The sequence below is a fragment of the Drosophila innubila genome (genome assembly GCF_004354385.1).
Source record: "Drosophila innubila isolate TH190305 chromosome 3R unlocalized genomic scaffold, UK_Dinn_1.0 2_E_3R, whole genome shotgun sequence".
NCBI classification, from domain to species: Eukaryota; Metazoa; Arthropoda; class Insecta; order Diptera; family Drosophilidae; genus Drosophila; species Drosophila innubila.
In genome coordinates this window covers 13,164,332-13,190,293 of record NW_022995380.1, presented here as the reverse complement: position 1 = coordinate 13,190,293, position 25,962 = coordinate 13,164,332, and the positions used below count along the sequence as shown (strand labels likewise).

The following is a 25,962-nucleotide window of genomic DNA, read 5'->3' as shown; positions in this document are numbered from 1 at the left end:
TCCTCGTTAATGCGCGGCTGTCATCCTCGTAAGCGTCCTCGTCCTTGTTGTCGTGCCTGTGACGCACTCGTTGTGGCATGTCTTAGGTCAGAAACATTTGCCATCGCCCTCGTCGTCGCCTTAACTGTGGCAAAGGCAGCCACATGCCACTTGCTACTTGCCGCTTGCCGCTTGCCGGCAGAATCAGAATTTTTAATTATGATAAATGCTCATTCATAAAAATGAATGGCATTGCAGTTGCGTGTTTATATTCCAATTTAATAAGTTAAATCTCGAAAACAATTCAGCATATATGATTATTCTGAATAATTATTATTACCTTCCCTAACTTTGCCAACATCAGTTTGTTTCATCTTTACATTTCGAACGAACTTCTGTTGCTCTCCTTTCATTTGGCTTGTTTCTGTTGGCCGCTTTTTAGATGCTCTGCACTTGACAGCCAAGATTTATGCGGCCTGCATGGCTCTCACTGTCGCATGGTCTGCCATGAGGCATCCTGCCGCCCCCGCCCCCGCCCCCGTCCCCTCGTCCTCTGCCATTGCCAGGTGTTGATGTGCCAGATGTGCTTCAATCACCATCAGCGTCACTTAATAAAATCACAGCACGACATGTGATGAATTGTAGCCATTTTTGTAACTGACGGGCAGCGCTTTTAAGTGGAAAACATTTAACAAGCCTCGAACAGCTATTAAGCACCAACTAACAGACCCACACAAACCAATTGACAACTCAAATAAAAATAAATATCACATAGAGAAAAAACCGAGCACATTTCCCCCACAATGCATCTGATTCTGCTCAAAGAGTTATTTGGAATAGCTTATTAATATTGAGTTACATAATATCAAGACAGCAAACCTCGATGTTAATTTTACCAATATCCTCACGAATGTGATTTGATGTAATTTAATGTGTTTAAGTGGCTTGCTCCGCAAACAGAAACATGGAATAGCAGCAGTAGGAACAGAACAAAGACCAGGACAATAACCCAGATCGAGAAACTAGACTGAATGTATTGTCCGACAACTCGACTAAAACCAAATTGACCAAAGTTAATTTAACCAGTGTAAACAGGACGAGCCTCGACGCCGGCAACTCAAATGCGGACAAGATGGCAGCCAAGACATGACAGAAGATAAACAGAGGAGCAGGAGCAGGAGGAGCAGGAGGAGGAGGAAAAGAGCAGGGTGGTATTAGGAAGACGATGGAGGGTGGAGTAAAAATCAATTGGAACGCCAACAAACGCTTCAATCAATTTTACTTTGGCAAACACTGAGTGCAAAATAAATCACAGCAGTCGAGTCCAACTTGTAAGGCACTGCAACAGAGTTTCTCGGCAGGAAGAGACGAAAGAGATGGGGAGGCACTGAATGGTGTGTGCGCATACTTGTGTTTATCTTATTTATGCAAAGCTGTGGCAAACAGCAACAACTTCAACGGCTGTGGAAAAATGTTAAGGAAGGCAAACGCCGAGTGGCAAGGCAGACGACGGTAAAGCTGCTAAAAAATGAATGAATTGAATGAAATGCGGGCAAAATCAGCAAGCTCCCCGCCCCCATCATCCAAACCCCTCACCATGATTGCCACACTACATGCAGCTGTGAATTCTTGGTCTACAATCCGACCAAACCAAGATCGGGATATGTGTAGAGCATCCTTGAAAGGAGTCTCCGGCATTGCTACATCAAACATCTCAAACGAAATAAATGAATAATTTATAGACGCACTCGCAGGAATGTGAAAGCCGAATGCAGCTAAACTCAACGACGAAGATGCCACCTAAGCCACACACACTTACACACACACACACACACACATGCAGAGTAGTTGCAGGTACATTGACAAAATAAAATGCCAGACTGCAGATTTTTTTCTACTGCATGTATTTGTATATGTTTGTTTTCTCTTATTGAAACTAAGCCCCAACCCAAATTCAAAGCAGATAGGAGAAAATTTAATCTAAAAAAAATAACATAAACCGAATATTCAACATATTCTTTAGACTTAAATGCATACGAATTTAATTTTTTATTTTGCCCGTAACTTTTAATGCAACACAATTTTAATAAAATTTTCTTAGTTGCTTTAATACAATTTCATACATTTGCATCTTTCAATGTTTTAAGTTTGATAAGCATATTAACGACATATCCAAAATATCAATGCGATTCTGTCGACATCAAATTTTTGGCCACAAAATTCAACAGGATATACGCTGTACTCTGTGGGTTTTGTGGTGCCGTCAAAGGAAAGTTTATATAAATGACTCTGTAGGAAAAACTTTGCTAATCTGCTTTAAAATATCCAACAACCAACAGGCTAACAGCTAACAGCCAACATGAAATATGAAAATAGGAAAAGTGACAACAGTTGACTTTGACGCGGCGGTTAAACCGCAAAATTCGTCAATTTAAATGGAAAAAAAATCTGTGCAAAGTTTTTCGTCAGTGTGAAAAATATTAATTTAACTTTTTGCGTTAAAAGAGCAATGACATTTGGCCTAACCGCAGCCAACACCCCTCAATCTGAGCATCCCCCTCTCGATCACACTTGCAGCCATAGTACCCCATTAGATTTTGTAGTCTGTAGGCACTTTGGTGTCCATTTTTGTTATTGTTGTTGCCAAATTTTTGCTGTCTATTGGGCCAAGCGGCGTTTGAGGTTGCGTCTGTTGATGTTGATGTTTGCCATCATTATCGTAAATTTTTATGCTAAATACATTTTGCTGTAAGGCCCGAAAAGACACGCAAAACACAAACAAAACACAAATCGACAGAAGGCAGCGACAACAACAAAAAATGGCGCCATTTGGAGCAGCTGCCGTCACGTGGATGCGACTCGGCTTCCAATGGTCAAGCACGCCCAGCTGTGGCAACAACATAATCAAGGCTTCTTTTTGGTCCTATCCTCCCCCACACCCACACCCTCCATCTGCTCTCGAACTCAAATGCAAATGAACTCCAAATCGGTAGGTCGACCGTTGTCGCCTTATGGTTTCTTCACTCCCTTCCCCGCCGTTTCACATGACAAATTGAACAATTTCAAACAGATTTTAGTTTAATGTGATTCCTTGCTGAAGAGCTGCATGTTGCGTTGAAGAAACGCGGCTATTTCGGATCCCATACGGACACTCGGCAAGGAGCTTCCCATTGTTCTCGGAGTAGCCAGATTCTTGTACATCGCATCGTGAACATCCCTGACCTGAAGCTTGGCCTGGTTGAGCCTATCGATAGCTTCATGCTTGGAACTCTTGTAGTCCACCCTAGAAACAAATCTCAGGATCTCCTTCTCGGAGACCTTTAACCTCTTTTCGATATACCGATTACATTCATCCCAGTCGTACATCTCCCGCATCAAATACCGATAACGTTGGCTGCAGAGCACTCGCTCATGCTCCACGTTTCGCTTGAAGGAGTCGATTTGTTCCATACGCTGCTGCAGTTGTACAACCGCATCCATGTCTCGACTGAGGCTTGTCCTTAGACTCTTCAGAAGAGTATCGGATGCAGTGCAGCATTGCTGCAACTCCTTCAGCTGCTGTCGCAACTTGTGATTGTTGCGCTGCAGATTCGCTATCTCTGAATGGACACTGTAGTTGTTCAGCTCCACATCCATATTGACACTGCAATCCACAACGGGACATTCAGGAGTATTAAGCTCAAACGTCTTATCGATCAGCTCAACCCGTTGCTGATTTTTCTTCAGCTCTGCTCTAATGTCCTCCAGTTGCAGTTCTTCATCAATAGTCGGTGGCTCCTCGTCATCAATCTCCAACGTTTCTGAGACATCCTCAAACACACAATCACATAGCAAGGTTCTTCCCGGTGCCGGTGGCACGATTTTCACAAAAGGTAATATCTCTTCCTTAATGGATGTTGCCTCAGGGGCACAGAGAGGCAAACCCTTGGCTCTGCAAGTTGTCAACTTTGACTTGAGTCCTGCTGGATTTTCCATTTGTTCAAGATGCCGTGAATTTTGATTGGATCATAAAATTTATATATAACACAGCTAACAGTACAACTAGTTATTATTGAATAATGAACATTTCAGAATTGTTTTCTCTGTTAATAGAAAAAACTGCTTGGATAGGTACCTGTATTTTATATGGAATCTATGCTTTAAGAGAAGAATTTTCTGGAATCAAACCAGCTTAGTATTCAACATTAATAATAGTTTACCTGCTTACCTGCTGAAATTCGATAACCCGACTCAGACTATTTAATCTTTCTCTGCTGAGCTGCTAACCTCTAATGAGTTTTGATTAGTTAAATTAGGTTATTCCATCTAACCTATATTGAAGACCAGTTTGTTGGTTTATGGTGCAGCAGCTGAAGCAGATGCCTATGGCAATGGGCGGCTCACAATGGTTGACATTTACAAAAGAGCTTAAGGAGCACTTAACCCAGAGAGCAGCTCAGCAACACAAACATATGAGGAGGGTGAGGGCAAATAGGGGAAGTGGGGGAATGTAGACAGTAAAGTTTGAAAGGTAAACTCATGAGTGTAACAGCCGCTCAAGGCACACACACACACAGACACACACCACCTGGTCTCAGATGCAACTGCAACAATTCATCTTCATAATGGAACTTAATGCCATCAACAAACACATTACCATATAGGCGAGTTTCAAACGGCTGAACAAAAGCAACTGGAAGAAATTTATGTGAATAATATGACTAGCGCTAATGATACTCATTTTTAATTAATAAAGTAAACGATTGTTGCACAACTAAAAGATACCATGCAATGAAAGGTTCAACTCCTGAAGATTATATAAGACTTTAAGATGTATGCCTTGAAAGCACATCTAAATTAAAAGATACTAAGAGAAGCCCCGTAAATGTTATCAGCCAAATTTTTTTGTTAAGTAAAAGAATTTGAAAGATCCTAGATGAGTGTAGCTGATCTAAAAGATAAAGCAGATAAGTAAGAGTTTTATTCAGTTTATATAGTAAGTATTACAAAAGGAGTGTCAACAAGGCGGCAAATAAAATCTAATTTCGTTTACATAATTAGTTTCTTTGCTCCGACGACATTCAGTGTTATTTTTGTTTTTTACCATCCTGTTATCTTTCTCTTCCTTTTCCAGTCTTTTGCTCTGCCGCTTTCAATCAATTTTCATACGCATGGACATATAAAAAGTAAATCAAGAACAATAAAAGAAACAGGAGTAGTTGGATGGACGTTGTACGCGTTGGGTTAAATGACAGCTGAAAATGAAGTAAAATCTAATTAAAACCTTTGGCCGTGTCTCCCAATTTTCCCATCACCGTTCCCATTGCTTCCTCTGTCGACATGAAAATCACAATTGTCAGCGTTAAATTCATGCTCACCTGAGCACACGAATACAACACACACACATACACGCACAAGACACAAACAAACAATTTCCCATCCAGAGGCAATAATACGCAAACAAACAAACAACAACAAGAAAAGCAACAAACCAGGTGAAACAGACGTTGGCTGTCGAATAGAAGCAAAAAATTGCAAAAACTGGCAACTTTCAAAGGTGGCATCCCCCCCAGACATTCATCCCCCTGCCCCGCCCACCAACTGGGCAGCAAATGAAACGCACTGTTGCACACAAAAATAACAAGTTGCATTGGTCAATTCATCGAATGTCGGTCACGGCTGCCTCTTGGGCAACGTCCATGTGGATTCGGGGTGTGTAAATGTGGATGTGAATGTGAATGTGAATGTGAATGTGGTACTGGGGCCAGCTGGTTGGCTTAACTGCTACGCAGACTGCGGCTTTGACCATGGGGCCAACACAACGGCAACGGTAGAGCCAAAGTTTTGCCAACACACAAAAAAATTGCACTGGCTGGGAAAAAGTCAGTATGCGCGGAAAATGCTCTGATCCTTCGAACACTAGGGTGTCAGCTCTGTTGGAATTAGATGAAATTAGTTTAGTTTTAGCCCAATCCCCGGCTAGCTTTTCAACTGACAACTTATATTGAATTGGCGCATTCTATTGAAAGCTCCACTGCATATCAATTGGTTATCAAAATATAAGGCATTTCCGAAGTACACACAACTGTAAGAATACATATGGGCAGAAGGACAGCGGTTAAGTCATTGATTTGATTACAGCCGATAAAGGTAACAGGTATCAGATAGTCTTAAAAATAGCTCAAGTTTGTCGTCTTCTGCAATTCATACAAATATCAATTAAAATTGTGATTAAAATCTCATTAGTCTTAAAGTTTGGGCTAGTTACATTTTTCCAAGAAATGTGTTCCGATTTTCACAGCAATACAAAACAATTGGAATGAGAGATTATTTTCTGAAGAAAATCTACTCCGAACCATAAGCTTGTATTTAATTTACTGTGATTGGAATATTGTCATTATCAAAGGATAATGGGGTCAGGATCATCAACTACAGAGTCTAACTCAAAATTGTGGACAGAGTATTAGACGAACACTCTTGGGCAGAAGGACATCGGTTAAGTCACTGATTTGATTACAGCCGTTAAAGGTAACAGGTATCTCATAGTCTCAACAATAGCTCAAATTTGTCGACTTCTGCAACTTATACAAATATTTATTAAAATTGTGATTAAAATCTCATTAGTCTTAAAGTTTGGGCTAGTTACATTTTTCCAAGAAATGTGTTCCAATTTTCACAGCAATACAAAACAATTGAAATGAGAGATCATTTTCTTAAGAAAATCTACTCCGAATCATAAGCTGGTATTTAATTTACGGTGATTGGAATATTGGCATTATCAAAGGATAATGGGGTCAGGATCATCAAATACAGTGTCTAACTCAGAGTTGTGGACAGAGTATTAGCCGCACACTCTTGACTCTTGTCACAGATGCTTCTGCATATAATCACTTGATTTTACTAAAGCGCATTAAATAGGAGCACTCGGAAAGGTGAAGCACCGTAAAGTATTGTACGCCTCCGCGTATGGTAATGCGACGTATAGTCAGATGCCGATAGAGGGTATTGATGGAGAAGGGGGAATGGGATATTTAAACACGTCTATCAAACTGAAGCGATGCACACAATAAATCTTCGTCACGGGCCCAAATTGACATTTTACAACCAAACCCAACGGAGGACAAAGTAAGTTGCAGCAGTTGCCACAGGCAACTGGCAACCGCGTTTTAGCCAACTGTTTCACTTGTTGTTGTTGCTTGTGTTTGTTATTGTAAACGTTGTTGTTGTTGTTGCTGTTGTTGTTGGTGCAGTTGCTGTCGCTGATATTGTTGTCAACAATGATGGCCCAAAGCATCAGCCACATGCGTTACGGCAACAACTCATCCATCGTTCGACACACTGTCTCTCACACATACATATATTCACACACACACAGACACATACATACAGAGAGAGTGTGTGCACATTGAAGCTGTCAATCCCAGGACACTGTCGCGAGCCTTGACTCGGTGCCATCTTTTATTGGCGCAACTCTATACACTGGCAAAAAATTTAATATCTGACAGCATGTGAGAGTAAGCTTGTGTGTGTGTGTCTGTCTGAATGTGTGAGTGTGTTATGTGTGTGGCACTAATAGAGTTATCCTGCTGTCGTTGACGATATGAACGCATCACATTATCCTCTGTTCTGCCTGCGCACTTGCACCAATATAATTGGAGTCCCAAAATACGCTATCTATCCTCCTATCCCCCTCTCTCTCACTCGAGCTTATCGCGGCGGCTAACATCAGCCACATGACGTCCTTTTTTGGGTAATCCGTCAGGCAGTTAAGCGCCACATGGCAAGGCAATGTACATTTAAGGACCTTAATGCAAAAATGCATTTACCGCAAATGTCAATGCGAGAAAAGCAAAAATTGTTTATCATTTTTAGAGAGAAACATGGGAAATATATCTATTAGATGGATCAGAAAATGTCTCGAAAATAATAACATCAATTAGCTATTATAAAAAGCAGGGAATTAAATCAAAACAAATATAGGTTACGGTCAATCAATTTTGAAACATTTGAAAAATTGCAAGATGTCGTTTTATAATAAATATGACATCGAAATAAACAGACCTAGGACAAAAAAAAACGAATTTAAAAATATTTGAATGCAGAATAAATAAAGAGGTCAAATCATGATCAAAATGACATTCCGCTTGAAAATCGGTTCAGTTTTGATCAAGTTATGACAGTTTGAAGTTGGTCAGTCTGCGGATTTAGCCACTTTACAAGTCGAAATTTTTGTTCAATTTCACATGATTTTTTACAAAAAAATTAAAGGTCTCAGAATCAAGATTAAAGTGTAGTTTTATACTAATTTCGATATAAGGAGTTGATTAAATGTGAAAACTTGAGATTTAAAATTTTGAATTTTCGAAATTTCAAAGGGGGGACCCTTAGCGTCGAAATCGAATCTTGGTCAAAAATAATTAAATTTTCTAAATAAACGAAAATTGAATACAGAATGAATTAAGAGGCCAAGTAATGATCAAAATGACATTCCGTTTGAAAATCTATTCAGTTTTGATAAAGTTATGACAGATGAAAGTTGGACAACTCTTTGACCTAGCAACTTTACCACAGCCGTACCGGTACAAACGTTTCGGTATTCGGTTCTTGACAGAGAATTTTCATTCGCTTACGGATTCAGTTCCGGTACTAAAAATTAAACAATTAGTTTCGGTTAACGGTTTCGGTGTTATTCCCTGATAAAAAGTAATAGAATTTTAATTTAACTTTTATATCCCGCATAACAATCTTTATAGGATTATATAAAAGAAAATATTCCGTGGATTACGAAATATATATTTATTTAGTTTATCACAAGTGGAATCTAGTTTGGGTATAGCGCTGGCTTAATAAAAGCATTGGCTAATAATACGAAATAAAAATTATACATCGAAGCAACAATTGATAGTTTTTAGTATTATTTCCCTTTTGACATTATAATGGGCTTTTCAAAATATTTGAACTTTAAATTGTGAATCGGGTCTTATAGTTATTCGAAATGCATATTGTAAACACTGTAGTTCCCTGGATGATAGCTTTCTTGTATTTGGTCAGTAAAATAACAACATACACGCTAAAAAAAAAGATTCTTGAACACCTAGTGTGTTTTTTTCTTAGATTCTTCAAGTTCAAGCTAGTTTTGAAGATGATGTTTTGGATGAACACAACAAATATCGAAAGAAACATGGCTGTCCCAAGCTCGAACTCGATTCATCCTTAAATGATGACTGTAAAAAGTATGCAGAGGTATGTAAATATGTGTAATTCGTTGTCTAAGTTAATATTTCCGTAACCTAAATACTTTATTCTTGCCAGGAAATCGCAGGTGCAAATGCCTTGAAACACTCTGATGGACCTTATGGTGAAAATCTTTGTTATACATCTTCAAATCCTGTAACTTGTGTCAAAAATTGGTATGACGAAATTAAGGACTATGATTATGATAAAGCAGTCTTTTCACCTGCCACTGGACATTTTACGCAATTAGTGTGGAAGTCCAGTAAAACTTTGGGTGTTGGCAAGCATTCAAAGTATGTATCTGTACTGTAAATTAACAATCTACAATATTAATGACAACCGGATTCATTTTTAGCCCTGATGGTGTAACCTATGTTGTTGCAAGATACAAACCTGCTGGTAATGTAGAAGGCCAGTTTAAGCAAAATGTCCCTAGAGCAAATCGGTAAGTTTCTCTCTTTATTGACAAATGACAAAGTTTAATTAATAATATAACTAAGCTCTGCTAACAAGCAAGACTGCTCCAAGTATCTGATACTTTATTCGTGGATATTTATTGTGCTGTTCATGCAAAGTTCATGATTTAATTTCTATACGTTGTGGTTTGAAACACATCGGAGTGTCAAAGCGGAATGTCTTTAATATTTTGTGAATGTGCAATAGTCTCTAATGTAGTGTTTGATAAATATGCCAAATTATGTTTCAATTAAAAAAGAATATAAATTTATAATTGGTTTTTAATTTAATGGGTTTTTATGCGTTCCTAGATCAAGTCGGTAAGTTTTTTGGAATTTAATTAGGTTAGTAGACTTTTAATTGCTAAAAGTCATGCCAAGTATTGAATGATTCAAGTTATTTAATATCCAAGTAAAATACTTGTTGAACTCATGTCGATTATTGTAATCTTACACCAGGAATAAATATAAAAATAAAACTATTTGGTTTTCTAAATTTGCAGAAACATAAGCTGGGTCCAGCTAGACCCTAAAAAAAAATCCTACTTTGCAGTAAGTTATCATTAACGTCAGCATTTGACTACAAGCTCGATAGTAAAAATCACAACTGCGAGCTAATGTGATATTTTATTTTCGCCTTTTTTTTGGTGCGAGTAAATGCCAGAAGATCTCACATGTGGGTGTCTATCTAAATGTGCTGCTAATGATGATAGCCAGCAAATGGCAAACGGCAAATGGGACAACAAAACACACAGCATATATTGGGGATGTTAATGGGGAAGGGGGTTAGTTTGTGAGTTTGTGATGTTGAGAATAGAGGAGGGGTATAAACGGTATTAGACATTCAAATAAGGTTGACACACAGCCCAGTGGGGTTTGAACCTGTGGAGGTTTGCTGTTGGCGCTGTTCTGGGTTAATTTGAAAACGTGCGATAAGAAAATTCAATTTTTTTGCTCCTGCTCATGCTGCTGCTGCCAGTGAATGTGTCCTGTCAAAGTGTTGTGCCAGTATTACACACGTATGCATATGTGTTTGTGTATGCGTATATATATTTATAGGTGTGTGTGTGTGTAGTAGTTCTCTTGCGCTGTTTTTCTTTACTTTTTGGCAATCAGCATCAGGCAAACCAATTCCCCATTGGGACTCCTTCCACAAAGGAATAAGGACACAGTTTTTGCTTTCTTATTTCAATGATGTCTTTATTCTTGTTGTAATTTTGCATTTTTTATCCCAAGTGCTATTTACTGCAGGGAAAGCGAGAGACACATCGCCAAATAGAAGTCAGAAGACAAAACAAATACAACAAGCTGCCTGATCTAGTCTGGGCTGCTTTTTCCGGCCAGGCATTTCCTGCCTGCGAGCAGAGTGGCAGCTGCTGCTGCCAGCAGCGCATTAAATCCTTAAGCACACATTATTATTCAATCAGATATGAAGTTTTATTTATGTATTTTCTGTTTTTTGTTTTTGTGTTGCCTCTTTCACAGAATTTCTTTCTTTTTTTTCGCAGCTGCTGTTCAACAATTTCACGCGTTGCCATTTTGAATGCACATAAAAGCCTCTGTTGCATATACATACAGATAAACATATTCGTATGTATAAATATACATATGTGATATATGAGTTCGGGTTTTTTTGACTGCTTGTATATTGGCTAATGGCATTCAAATTGTTTTCGACCCACTTCATTTAAAATTTTAACAGCTTAAATACCAGTAAATTATTGCAATTGTTCCTCACAGCAACATTTTTCGCATCTGAAATATTACGTTAAAAACATAAAAAAATTAAGATATTTTAAATTGTCTCACAGCTGATTCTGGAACTGTTTAAGCATTGCAGTTAAAAAACTGTTAGTTTAAAATAGCATCTTTATGTCCGCAATGCTTAATAACTTTATTAAAAATTTGAATAAATTATGGAAAGATGGTCGAAATAAATAACAAACTTATACTGATGTTATGCATTGGTTACATTCAATATCTTTATTGCGAATGCTGTGCTGAGTATCGTCCTCATTGCCCATCGTCATTCTCATCTTTATTTTCATGCTCATCATCAACTTTAGCTTCATCGTCATCGTCATCGTCACTTCATCTTGGGTTGGCGTTGGCTCATTGGGGACAGAGAGTGCGACAGTTCGTCAACTATTTATAAGTTCAACTTGGTTGTAAAATTTATGTGCATCGTAAAGGCGGCAAATCGAGGCGAAACACTGACAAAATGTTATGAAATCAAATTTGCACACAAAGCGTCCCTAATGACGCGGCTCTCGCAGGCAATAAGGACAACGTCAACGTCAGCGACAACGAGAACGAGAACGAGAACGAAAACCGAGCAATATAACCAAGTCCTCTGTGACTCACTTCCCGACAGAACGAGTGTAACGTTCCGTCCTGTGGCCTGAAAATTGTTTAATTACACGCGCGCTTAATTACAAGTATCCCCGACGCTGGGTGCTTAAATTTGTAACGGCACTGACCTAATTGAGTAATAAATAAAATTAAATGCATGCTAAATTGTTATTAATTATTAAAAAAGTGCGCCGAACTCCGAGACATTAGCACCGAGTGCTTACTGCATTTTGGCGCAATCTCCTCCCCGAGGAGCAATTGGTTGCAAGTGTTGCCAATTGCCGCAGTAAGCAATTTGTCAGCGAATTGCAAAAAGTTATTCGATTAGATTTAAAATTCTACTTAGTGCAAAATAAAGTGGGATAGTTAGTACAAGTTATTTTTAATTAATTGATTTATTAAATAAATTTACTATAAAATTATTTCACCAGCATACAGAGCTTAACTGTATATACAATATATCTTTTAAATCATACAAGGCTTAAGTACTTAAGTTAGTCAAGCAATTAATGAATTAAATCACAAATTAAGCCCTTTGGTTATTATTGCGTATACGCCATGTATTTACAACTAATAGCAGACAGAGTCGTGCACACACAGGCAAACAGAGACAAGCACAGACAGTGCTGCACATCTGTAGATATACAGACATATTTCAATATAAATTATTGTCAGTTGTAGTGCATAAAATGTCGCATAAAGTTGCCAGTTGGAAGCAAAAAGAACAACAACAACAAAAGCGAAACACGTTATTCATCGTTAAATCAACTGTGGGGTAACAGCAAGTGCACCACAACAGCAGCAGCATCAACAACAACAGCAACAACAACTACAACAACGACAACGACGACAGACGTGACTGCATGGAGATGAATGCACGGGGCGTATACGCAATGCGATATGCAACAAATTGCTAAACAAATCAAATTTATTGCTAGACTCGCGCTCGCGAGCATACACACAAGCAACAACAAAAATATATGAATATATATATATCTAAATATATGTATGTGTGTATATCTATATAAGCGAACATACAACAAGAACAACAACGCAATACGCATGTAAAACGTTACTGAGATAACAGAAATTAATATGAGCCGACACTTTTTCAGGCCTCGGGACTGACTGAGGTTCGCTACAACTCGGAATTTGTTGTTGCTATGTTTGCTGCTCTGATTGTTGTTGTTGCCGACGCTATCAGCGTTTGTATAACTTCATTTGGTTTGTTTGTTTGTTGAAACTGCTGTAAGCCCTGGGCCCACTTACTTTCTGTTAAACCGTATTTTTGCACACGCACACAGCCACAGCTAAAGCCACAGACAGTATGACAGACAGAGCGAGCGCGAGAGCGAGAGCGAGAGAGATAAAGACAAAAAGAGATGTCCACACAGCCTGCATAGCAACATGGCGCTCGGTCAAAGCGGAAGTCCGAGTTGTTCTGCGTTAAATTTATGCCAGACTGTCGCGCTCTTGCAATGCCAGTGAAGCGCATACGATGGGCAAAGAACAACTAAATACTATATGGTTAATAATACTGCTCGTTAATATTTTATAATCTTGACTAACTATATAATATGTTTTTTAAAGACAGACACTCAGTGAACTTCACTTATGTATTAAATACTACTACTACTAATATTTGTGAACCATTTGACTGCAAATTAAGTTTGCTTTCACTCAATTAAATGAATACTATGCTTACTTTAAGCTGGCCTATTTTATTAGTTTCAGTTTTATATGTATAGTTTTTTTTTTTTTAATTTATAGCTATGCAAATATTGACTGAGTTTTTGTTTACTAGCCCATTGTTGTTCCATTTAAGTTGTTGTTGCTGTAGCCGCTGCTGCGGTAGTTGTTGATTTTTATTTTCGCAATTAGGAAGTTGTTTTTATTATTTTTTACAGTTAAACAAACTAAACACGCACACACACCACACACACACACACACACAGCAAACAACAAGCAGCGAGCTATTGCAATAGTCACGCCCCACGAGCCACGCCCACAGTCCACTAAGGCACAGCCACATGGCCATACAGACACTTATTCATCAGCCGGAAGTTTGCCTTGCCACTCTTATTGTTGTTGCTGCTGCGTGTTGCTATTGTTGCTGTTGTTGTTGCTATTGTTGTTGTCATGCAGAACTTGTTAGTTGTTCGTGGGTGTTTGCCGCTCATGCAAATTGCACAAGCTGCAACAAAAAACAAGAGTGAGAGAAAAAAAAATCAAGTAAAAAGTTGTGCAAACTCTATATATTTTTTGAATTTATATTTAACTGTATTACATGGCGAGCACCCGCAACAACCACACAGACGCCCCCTCCCACACCCTTCCCCTCAACCACGACTCACTCTCAGTTCCTTCTGCACCCACTACAGGGCTCTGTGAGTCTGGTCTCCAACTTTGCTGTTGCTTGTTGGTAACGGAATCGGAAGTTATAGTTATGCCGCTTGCGCGGGCGCATTCTGAAATATTTTCACCAGCAACAGCAACAGTAACAAATACAATAACAACAACAACAACAAGAAAAAGAACAAGATGAAAAGTTTATTTAAAACTTTTGTGGTTAAGCTTGTTACTTGCCAGCTACTTTTGTGGGTGTGTCTTGAATTTTCGTAAAATATTTAAGCTGCAGTTCGGTTAAGGAGCGAACGCTCATAAACATTGGCAGCAGTCGGGGATTGGGAGCAGCGAATAGGAAGAAAGTGGGTGTGAAGCGGGTGGAGTGGAAAAATGGGAGCTGTAGTGACGCGCGTGTCGCCCATTGGAGGCTATTAAAATGATACTGGCCATGCCCCCAATGCCGTAAATACCAAGAAGAAGTTGCCGCATCTTAATCAGCAGCAGATTAACTAACTTTATACAGCTGCTTAAATTTCCAGAATTCCAGCAACAAGGCAACAAGCCAAGCTGCACCCTCCCCTCTCTAAGAGCCACAGCTTTCGGTATGGCAAACCACATTGGAGCTGGAGTGGCCTAAGCTCCAACAAGTTCCAACAACATCGGCATCATAAAAATTTTCAATTTCATTTGCGTTGCACAAAGACGTGCGTTGTCCAGCAGTGGGAAAACTGCTGGAGTGGTAGGCATAGGGGTATGGAGAGTGGAGTGTGGAGAGTGGGAATGGGAGTCAAGCAGCAGCTGATGCTGCAGGATGCTGTTGGCATATCGCTGGCGAGCACCTTTCAGCGACGACACGAGAGCCAATAAAAGTGTCAGGAACGGAGCGAACTGACAAAGCGCTGCCTGCTTTGTATTTATGATGAGCGGATGGTCATGTGCCACACTGCAGCTTCTGCGGGCAAGCGGAGGTCATGCCTACAAAGCGTAGCTGACACTTGCCCATTACCCATGTTCCATTGGGCGTCTCTGGTCGCCTGCTGCTTCCCGTTGCCCACAGCAGTTCAAATAGCACAGTTGGATGCCTTTGATTCGAAATTGGAACAGAGCATGGTTTTGGAATTGATGGAATTCCTATAAATTGCACCTTCCTACTGCTCCAAGCAGACAACGACAACATGACAGAAGCAGCAGCGGCAACGGCAACAGCAACAACAAAAACTACATCATAGAGCACTTGCTCTATTTCTTTTTGGCTTTCACATTGTGCATATAAATTATGGCTTCATTCCAGAGATATTCTAGTCGCTGCCTTTGACTCCTTTTCTTGGCAAAAACATTTGCGGTCACAAGATTTATCAAACCCGATTTGAGTTCCAGATTAGCTACGGTCATTTGATAGAAGTCAGAGAGAGAGGTGCATATCTTAGAAATTGTCTAAGGACATTCATATCAATATATTTATAATAAACCAACTCAATGCTTAACAAATTTCATTTATTTGTTTGTGCATAATAAATTTTTTATATTTTCAATCTTATAGAAAAATGAGTCTGCAAAAACATTATTTAATCCAAAATGGTTTATTTATGCCATCATTCGAAAGCAGTTTGACCTATTCTGCTGATGAATGCAGTTTTATAGTACATCATATGGTCATTTTCGAAACATTATATAGTATTCCTTATACACTTTTAAATGTGATTAATTCGCAGATATGAATGGCTGGAAAACACAGAGTCGACTATCGAGAAAACGACGAAGAGCAAGAGCAACAGCAGCAGAAAATCAGCAAACTTTGAAATGTTCTCATTACTCCGAACGGAGACGGAGACGGACACGGAGACGAAGACGGAGACGGAGATGGTGTTCGGAGATGGTTTTCGCTGGTTGCACTGCCAAAGTTAGGCGTCAGGAAAACGGAAATGCATCAGTGTCAGATTTTGTGCGACGCGCCCAACGCAATTTCGTTAAGAACTGCGCAAAGTTGTTAAATTTTACGATTTAATTGCGAAACTATTAAAAATTACGTCTCTTTCACTGGGCGTAAGCTGCGCTTTTCAGTTGCCATCGTTGGGGTTGTTGCTGTTGCTATTGTTGCTGTTGTTGTTGTTGTTGTTGTTGTTGTTACCGCCACCAACAACAGCGATGAGCGATGCAAAAGTTTTAAGTATCAAAAATGGTGCGCTTAATGATGCCGCATGCAATCGCACCAATATTCCACAGGACACAGTGAAAGAAAAAGAGAGAGAGAGAGAGAGAGAGTAGTGGCTAGAGCGAGAGAGAATTGGAGTCTGTGTCTGGCTTCTTGGCGTATCTGCTTTGCACATTTAGTAAATGTCATTCTTCCCTTGCAACTTTTACTACCCCGCCACGCCTCCTGTCAATGTTTGTGGCCGGTCGTAAATATAATTTGAGTTGAACAGTTTAAAAAAGTTGCAGTTGATGTGCATGTGGAGCGAGACGTTAAAATTGTTGCAATTTGTGAACGCAACACCCGCTTGTAATGATCTCCTAACTACCCAACCTCCCCCTCCCCCTCCCCCTCTCCCACTCACACACACCTCACACTCTCGCCAAACCCCAAATTGTAACTAAATGAAGAGAAGCTGAGAAGCATGTGCACCGTTAAGTTAATTACTGGCTGTGGATGCTGAATGCTGCGGTATGTGGAGTGTGGAATGTACAGAATGAAGTGAAGAATGAGTGAAATGTGGAATACATTACCGTATACTCCTCAAAATAATTAACTCCTTAACATATATCGTGAAGAGAACCGATTTCCCAAGTAACTAAACAGGATATCTTTCTCGTTTTTCGCCCCTATGTTTCTATATTTCCTTTAATTTTTCTTTAATCTCATAACACAGCAGAAAGAGAATTCGGTAGTTGATGCTAAATGCTCTATCTATACCTCCCTTTCTCTCTATTTCTCCTTTCATTTTCCACAAACAACCGCACGAATTGAGAGCTGGCATTAGAGAGTCTCGAATATAGAGAATTCAATCGCATTTGCATTTACTATTCATAATATAATCACTGTAGCATAATTATTATATGATTATGTATATTATCTATGCAGATTGAGTCAAAATGACAGCTGCTTTGGCCGTTAGCCCGTGGCAGATTTCCGAAAGTGGTATGAAACTGTTATCAGCAATTAATTAAATAAAAGCTGATCATTAGGCCACGATTTGTGTGGCGTTTCCATTTCCGCTCCAAGCTGACCGACCGACCACACATTACGTGATATGGCTTTATTCAAAAGCGCAAATGGACTTACAGACTCCTGAGTCTCCTGCATATTGTGTAAGTGGACAATCAGTATATAGCACACACGCTCACACTCATACAACTCCCACATTCTGGCTAAGTTTGCATTTGGCATTGTTACCAAAGCTGTTGGCCATTAGTTGTTGTTGTTGTTGTGGATGTTATTGTTATTGTTGATGCTGTTGCGCTTCTTGATGCCAATGCCACATAATCATCATTCTCATCTTCATCATTGTTGTTGTTGTTGTTTCTGTTGTTGTTGCTGGTGTTGCTATGTTCTGACTGTGATTTGTTGGCATCGTTACTGTTGTCGCTCTCAGCAAACTGTGCATAAATCGTGCACACCTACAGTGCGTTGCCATAAATCTGTAATGACCCACCCTATCCAGCTGATACACCCCACCCTACCCAGATATCAGCACTCGTATGCAGATACTGATGCTGTCGTAGCCACCAACCAAACCACACACACATTACAAACACATTACACACACACTCGCCCACACACTGGCATGAATTCAAGTTAATTTGCGTGTGTTTAAATGTGCGTAATTATTGTTTATCTACAATGCGTAATACTCCATAGAGGTTCATGAGTACATTACAATAAACAACCGCATAAGAGGGCTTTTGTTTGGTTTTCCTTACAAATGCATTTTATTAATAACATTTACTGTGTATAAATATAATACTATTTAGTACTTTACAACCAGAGCTGGAAAATTAAACATTTGCTGGAGTTGAAATTAACAAATATAAATATAGTGGCAATAAAAATCGAATTAAAAATATACTGGTAAAAAAGATTTCATTTGTAATGATAAGAAAAATCCCAAATACACTTTTTCTGGCAGGAAAATAAATAAATAAATATTAACAGGCGCTGAGACCCACAATAGAGTTTTTCTATAAAAAGACATTGACGTTCAAAAATATTTTGTTAAACATTTTTAAATTTTTGTAAAATTTATTAAGTATGTTCACATTAGTAAATACAACATGGATTTCAATATATTCTGAGCTTGACTCAACAATATAGGTTCAATCAATTAATTTCATGCAATTCGTTAATGCATAATTTTTCCTATGCATTTATCATTACTTTAATGATTCAGAGATTTGCTTGCAAGTTTTCCAGCATTGTCATTAAGTATGCTCGTACGACTCGATAATTAAAATGCGTAACGAAAGTTGAAAGCAACGTTCAGCTTTGCGAATTGGAGAGCCTCGAACCCAAACCAGTAAACTGAACTCTGCCTATCGAACAGGGGAATTTTATAACATTGCAATTATCAGCTGCAATAAAAAAGGGCCACAACTCAAAATTTAATTCGAGCCTTGCAGCATGTAATTGTTAAGTTTCATTACGATTGGTCAGCTGCAGTGGGTTGGAGTGCACCAGGAAGGACCGAAGGGCACCAGAGTTTGCGATGGTATCCTCGTTATCATTATGGGGAAAGAGGGATTATGGAAAACAGCAAAAGCTGAAAAATTGCAGAGCTTGTATCGCTTTCGACAGTGGCGTACGTAATTGGCGTTAACCTTGCGTCTGTTTTTGGTCTTCCCTGTAATTGCAAAGATACACACAATTCCCAATAACCCCTCTAGAAAGTTTTCTACCCCACACATAGAAAGTTTTCTACCTACACCACTGGCTTTCATTATGGAGCATATTTGTCTGTGCCGGCAATTACGCGAGCATGCACACATATCAATTAATTACTTTTATGATTCCATAAAGCCCACAAAACTCTCGCATTCGCAAAACCCTCGGCCCTCGTAATGACAGATGCAAATATTTGGTTCAACTTCGACCGACAGGTCAAGCATTGTTGCATTTTCGTGGCACCTGACCAGCTATGTAATATTGAATGCAAGTCAAGTCCTGTACTCGATCTTGAATTTTTGCAACGTACTTTTAATCAATTGCTTTAATCACTGATCACGACGTTATGTTCGTTGAGTTAACATTTATTATTTACTTAATTAAATTTCCAACTCCGATTCAAAGGATAATTATATTGGAAAGCGATTTGAAATTGATTCCTTTATGTGTCCTTTTTAGAACTAACAAATAATAATTGTAAGTAATTAAATGCTCTAAATATAACGACTATATTTTTATTAAATATTGGAACTATAATTTACGACTATAGTTAAATTGAAGCTCGAAAAATGATTTTATTATTTTTACTCTAAAAGTATTTGGAAACGGATGAAAACCACAACCAGTGAGCTGAAGGTACACATTAAGTAAAGAAAAGGATGCACGACTTCTGAGTCTCGTTGTATTTGGGGTCCGTCGAGGCGTATTTTATGATGTCGCCCTCACACACACTCACATACTCTCATAGACACACACACGCACAACAAAGGACGACAGCTTTATCTGTGGCTAAAGTGCCTGATATTTTGGTGGAAACTGCACAGCTGACACAGAGCTTCCGTTTTGCCCTTGTGGCTCACATTGTGTCTGTGTGTCTGGGTTTAGTTGCTTGCTGTCCACCCCATTACATCTAGCCTCCCCTGACTGTAGCAAGAGCCGTTGATCGGAGCACTTTTCGTCGTCATCAGCAGTCGCGAGCCTCCGACGCATCGCCTCCTCCCATTGCCGTTAGTTGTGCGCTCTTATCGCTGAGACGCTTGCAAGCCGCTGCTGACTCTAAATAATCCTTTCCATACGACACTGACAGCTTCAGCCCCAGCGACAGAGCCGGAGCCGAGGCCGGAGCTCGAGCCCAGCTGAAAAGAAGGACATACGAGTGGGAGGAGATGCGATAGCAGAGGGTGTAAGAGATGAAGCGAGTGCCGAGCGCGCTGTAAAATCCAAGTTAGTGCGCATAAATCAAGCCTTTAAAACGTGCCTCGCAACCGAAATGTCCTCGAAGGACGCCATAGCGATGCATACGTCGCACCGAAAACGGGCGGAGGAAACCGAGGAAACCGCTCGCTCCGCATAAGCAACGGCATCGACATCGACGCTGGCCCAGAAAATGTGGTGTGCAGTTTTCCGTATGCAATTTTATGCAACTGTGGCACATCAGCTACCAGTTCCCATTACCCAGATCCCGACTACTACCTCCCATCGCCTAGTTCCAGTTGCATTCCGTTGTCCTGAAACTGTTTACAACTGCATACAATTTATAATCTTGAAGAATTTGCATTTATTTATTCAGCACTTAACAATAACCGCACCAGAAATCACTGTAACTTCACTGGCAATCGTACCCCTCATTATAAAGATAAAGTAGGTTAGTCACACTCTGTGACTCACACACACAAAGAAAGAACAACACTAACTGAAAATTAAAACATATCATAAACATAACATGTTACTTTCGATGTCATAAAATAATAAGTAATACTTAAATACAACCTAAAAGTTTTTCATTTAAAATAATTTATTTTAACATAGAAATTATTTTCAAAATCAAATTTACCAAAATTATTTCACTTGAATTTTAAAAGACGTTTAACTTAAAAAAATCTCTAGAGATTTGTATATGTGACCAATTAATTAGTAAGTGTTATTATTATTTTCCAATTAAAATACGAAGGACAGTAGAGAACAAGAATAAGTCATTCGTTTCTTTGTTTAAGGATTTAATTTCAATTAAAATTCGAATTGATAAATTGACAAAAGTGGATGTCTTTAAATGAATTCAAATATGTATACCAAGTGATGCAACAGAAACCAAAAAGCAAACAATAATATAAAATAAACAATACCATTTTAGGTGTTAATCCATTATAATTGCATTCTATGAAAACATATTGAGTTTCCATTTAAAACTGCTTGAACAGCACGTCAACAAAAATTAATATTGATACAACACTCCTTATTTCAATTAAAATATATCTTCGATGTCTTATGAAAAGAATAGAAGGTGAATTTGGCACTTAATTCTGTAACTGAAATTCAATTGAATTGCAATAGAAATTGTCAAATTGTGCAGCAGGAACCAAAAATGTTCAATAAAAACAGATGAAAAATATTTTTTATATCAATTTAATTGAATGATTTGATTCCACAATAAAAGGGGCTTCATAAAGACAGACGTCTCGCTTGAATCGCAATTGCAAATGAATTTGTTAAACATACACAGTGTGTATTACACACATGCAAGACCATCAGCATCAACAAACTCGAGCTTATGATAACTACAAAAGGCACTTCAAGTGTCGAACTTGAAATGCAATAGCAAAACACACAAAATTGAAATGCAACAAAAGAAGAATCTTGGAAAATCTCTTACTAAGCTCTTGTTCTGAATGCGCCTTTGCCTGTCCCAGTCTGCCTCTTTTTCTTTCTTACACACACACACACTCTGTGCCTCTTTCTACTGCTCTCTCTCTTTTACGTATGCTTTAAATGATTTCAGTAGTAAAATTGTGTTGTTTTCCATTCTGTCTCCTTGTCACTTGATTGTTGACTGTCTCTTAGGGAAAGCACTATGTTAGGCGATACAGAGCGGGGTTTACTATCTGAAAGTTTGTGCCCCGCTTAGAAATTCCATGACGAAAGTGAAACAAATGAAAGTCGTGCGAACGAATAAATTAAAATCTGTCGCTTTGACCAGGAACAATGGGGGGAATAAAAGGGTTGCTTTATAAATATTCATTAGTGCACCAGTTGCATTTGCTGTCACTGTATAGGTGTATGTGAGTATATATGTATGTGAGACGACTCCGAAATACTTTATTTTTAGCCAGCAACTTGAAAGCTTCTAGGTTAAACAGATGCAAGTGAAAAAATTCTTTAAAGAGGCTCATAAAATAATGATATTTCTAATGGGCACATCAATATGATTTTCTGTTAAATATAGTATGTACTGATGAAATATTATAATAAGTGTGTAAGCTTTTCTGGTTTACAATTTTAAATAAATAAACTTTGATAGGGTTAAAGTATGATGGGCAAGCTAAAAATTGTGGTAATTAAATAAAAGAATTAGTTCACTACATCCAGACTCGACTGTAAATCAGCAACCTTACCAACATATCATTTATTTAGATGAAGTTTGAAGCTGGCCAGCAGTGCGTCATTTAGATTCAAAGCATTCTCCCAGGTGAAGTACTGAATAAAATATGAAAATTAATTAAAACTTTTATAAGAACGCGCAGATGAAACAAAGCCGGACAGAGACACACGCAAAAACGGAACTCTGATGATGGTGGCTAAGGTGAGACAGTTGCCCATAATGTGCTAAATCTAGGGGGGAAGCAGGAAAAGTGTGCAACAGACGTTGCTACCATTAATCCATCCACCATGCACCAGTCACACAAATACTCACAAGCACAGGTAAAGAAGAGAGTTCATAACGCGAATATAAAACGCAGCAGGATATCGCAACAACAGACAATTTCCGCCAACTAAGATTTCAAGACATCTCCACAGAGCCACTGAGCCAATGAGCCACCCACGTATCCGGCTGCCTTTGCCAAGTTTCTGCTTCGTTGGATCTCAATGCTGACACCAGCGACCAGCACTTGGCCCAAGCAAAAAAAAAAAAAAAATAAAACAGGACGATGACGACGCACAGGCCCAGTCGCGTGCATTTGACCAAACATCATGCTAAGGTTCAGCCTGATTTGTAGCGATAACTCAGATCCAGCAAAAGTGGGCAAAAAAAATTAAATTATTAAAACATCACCGGATGTCCATTGAGTAAGGATGCTGAAAGCTCCAAGGACTTCATAGCACTGGCAGGTTAGCGTTACAGACCTTCAAGCACTAGGCAACAAAATGTCTGAAATATATGTCAAAACAAGCCCAACATAATTTCCGGTATGACCACGTCAAAGCGCGATTGCAGCATGATGTGGTCCCAAAGGAATTAACGTCTGCAATCGAATTAATTAAAATGCTAATTTATGATAAGTCCTTAGCACCTGACTTAAATATTAAATAAATCTTCTTAAGCCTAAAGTCTTGGGAAGAGACTTAAAAAAAGATTTTGACTTCATCGAAGCAAAGTGAAGTGACAGCAAAAAATAACTTTTTTTGGGAAGTTATTTATATTTATTTCCCCAGCTATAATCGAAATTCAGATGATAAATTGAATGGTTAAAAGGAAGACTGCTGTTAAAAGTCTCTGGAATGACAACCTCTGAGTCAATGGGCCTTTGTGACTTTAAAAGTTACAAAGTGCACTGGAGTACTTATTCTATTGTCTTGCAAGTGTGTAATAAAGAAATGACAGCAACAGAGTAAATAAAAGCCTTTTTGTATGGAAATGCGGAGCATTGTTAAAGCCACTTGCTAATAGGCTGCCAGTTGCCAACATTCCCTTACAATTTTCACCTCTCGTGGACTCTGGAAATGCGAGCCAGACCACTTCACATGAATGACCACGGAAATTAAATGAAATCCTTTTTTTTTTTTTTTGCAACGAACCAAAAGTGAAGAGCTTTTAAGCCAATGAAGTGGAGACGGGGCGTGCACTTGTGCTATACCCTGTAATGTGTAAATGTTATCTTTACAGAACGGGGTATCTAGCAATAATATCCTGAAACTTTTGAGAAGCCGTGTGAAAAATATAATAAAAAAAAAAAAATAATACAAACTTTGCTGCGAATAAAAGTTTATAGACAAGCAATGGGGCTTTCTGTGTTCTGAGCACTTGCAAGGAATATAGCCATTATTGTTGTTAGCTTTTACCTGCTGCTGATTTTAAACCAAACCAAACAAATACACAGGTTCTTATAGGAAAGCCCATGATGGTAAAGAGGGTAAAGAGGAGGAGGTTTGCCACTTGGCGCTCCTCATGGCTGATTTATGCGTTCGAAGTGCAACAGCAACAAGGAGCACAAAAAAAGAATGCCGTTTTCAAGACAAAATTCCAAAATGTTTGCGCCGCTGTTTTCGCCCAATGCCCCTTGCCCCGTGCCCCGTGCCCCGTGCCCCGTGCCCCTGCTGCCTTTTCTAAGTGGTTTATACTTTGCGAGATTTTAGCCGAAATACCTATAAATTTTAACTCGTTTCTTGTCTAAGTGGGCAAATACAACTTGGCGCTGCTGCAGCCGCATCTCAGCTCCATCGTCGTTGCCATTTGACGTTGCCAACCACCTCTACCCCTCCATATTACCCCACAGCGCTTTGCTGTTTTTCTGCACCACTTGTAAAACTTTGAAAACTGTTGTCTAAAAACTTTCTGTGTGGTTGCGTTTGGGCTTTACGCTTAGCTCAACGCACAAATTATTTGCTCACGTTAGACTCAGCTTCAGGCTCGATTCCGCATGTGGCCCCTTGACTGCAGGTAAAACAAAAACAGCATCAGAGCAAAAGCAATGCATTAATATTAATACAAGAATTTGTTCCTCACACGCAAACTTTTTAGAAATTTCGCAAAATTGCCAATTAATTGAAGTCTAATGTGCCAGGTTGAAATTAAATTGCATTTTATGAAATTAACTTCAACGTTAGGGTAAACTTTGATACATTAAAAACTAAGTTTATAATTAAAATAAGAAATATATGAAGCACAATTTTGTTTTGCCAGAACTAATAATTATACTGGAACATGCATTGAAGTTTCTAAAGAAGTCTAGCAATTTGCAGAATAATAATAGTATAATAGTTAATGTGTTACAAAAAGTCCAGTTTCTATAAAAAACATAAATTTAGTTACACAAAAGTGAAGTGTACTTAATAAAGTTCTAGCCCTGCTTTTGATTAATATGATTAATTTAAAATCGCTTGCTTTTGTTTGCTTGTGAAAATTACTCTAAAAAAATATGGTAAAAATAATTGTCAATTGTGAATTTTAATCGTAGTTAGAGGACTGACTAAAATTATATAACGCAATCAAGTTATATTGGTGTCTCGTCAAGCCCGAAAAGTTCATTAAAAACCAGTCAAAATGTTGAACAAAACAAGGAATTTGATGGGCATTAAACCCTTTCTTAAATTCCTTTTAAGTACACAAACTTCGTATAATTCTAAAATCTGATTTGTTAACCACAACCTGCCAATCGGTTCGGTAGCACGCTGTTGCGGTCGATGTTAAAAGAGATGGCCGAAAAATAATACGAGAAATAGGAGAAGAAGGAAGGAAAAAAGGGCAGCCACATAATCCCTCGTAATTACCGAGCATACCCAAATCGCTTAATTTTGCAAATCCACCGCGATAATTAACTGAAAGTGTCATTAAGTTTTAAGCAGAAGTAAGCAACAGCTCCGACTGCGACTCCAACTCCATCTCCAGATCCGACACGGACAACAGCTTCAAGTCCGTCAACAATAACAAGTAACGTAATTGCGTTGCCCGACTGAGACACAGGACACGAAGAGAGACCTGAAGCCGGATCCGGGTCCACAAAGCCGGCTAAAGGAGAAAGGATACAA

The 25,962-nt window shown here is 38.8% G+C and overlaps 2 protein-coding genes across 2 annotated transcripts; one reads left to right on the top strand and one right to left on the bottom strand.

The window, feature by feature from the left end:
• Positions 1-3,039: 3,039 nt before the first annotated feature.
• On the bottom strand, positions 3,040-4,017 carry LOC117790535. The gene has a single exon (XM_034630011.1). The coding sequence runs from the start codon at positions 3,952-3,954 to the stop codon at positions 3,058-3,060; it is 897 nt and encodes a 298-aa protein (XP_034485902.1). The 5' UTR covers positions 3,955-4,017; the 3' UTR covers positions 3,040-3,057.
• A 4,888-nt stretch (positions 4,018-8,905) lies between these two features.
• Positions 8,906-9,919, top strand: LOC117790999 (Golgi-associated plant pathogenesis-related protein 1-like). Its single transcript, XM_034630629.1, has 5 exons — positions 8,906-9,004; positions 9,073-9,201; positions 9,271-9,485; positions 9,548-9,637; positions 9,693-9,919. The coding sequence occupies exons 1-5, from the start codon at positions 8,954-8,956 to the stop codon at positions 9,772-9,774; spliced, it is 567 nt and encodes a 188-aa protein (XP_034486520.1). The 5' UTR covers positions 8,906-8,953; the 3' UTR covers positions 9,775-9,919.
• The last annotated feature ends 16,043 nt before the right edge of the window (positions 9,920-25,962 follow it).

Excerpts from the sequence above, each read along its gene's own strand:
- LOC117790999 (XM_034630629.1), top strand. The coding sequence starts at position 8,954 with ATGCATATTGTAAACACTGTAGTTCCCTGGATGATAGCTTTCTTGTAT. Across the intron at positions 9,486-9,547 it reads GGTGTTGGCAAGCATTCAAA|CCCTGATGGTGTAACCTATG; the intron begins GTATGTATCTGT and ends ATTCATTTTTAG. Across the intron at positions 9,638-9,692 it reads AATGTCCCTAGAGCAAATCG|CTCTGCTAACAAGCAAGACT; the intron begins GTAAGTTTCTCT and ends AATATAACTAAG.
- LOC117790535 (XM_034630011.1), bottom strand. The coding sequence starts at position 3,954 with ATGGAAAATCCAGCAGGACTCAAGTCAAAGTTGACAACTTGCAGAGCC.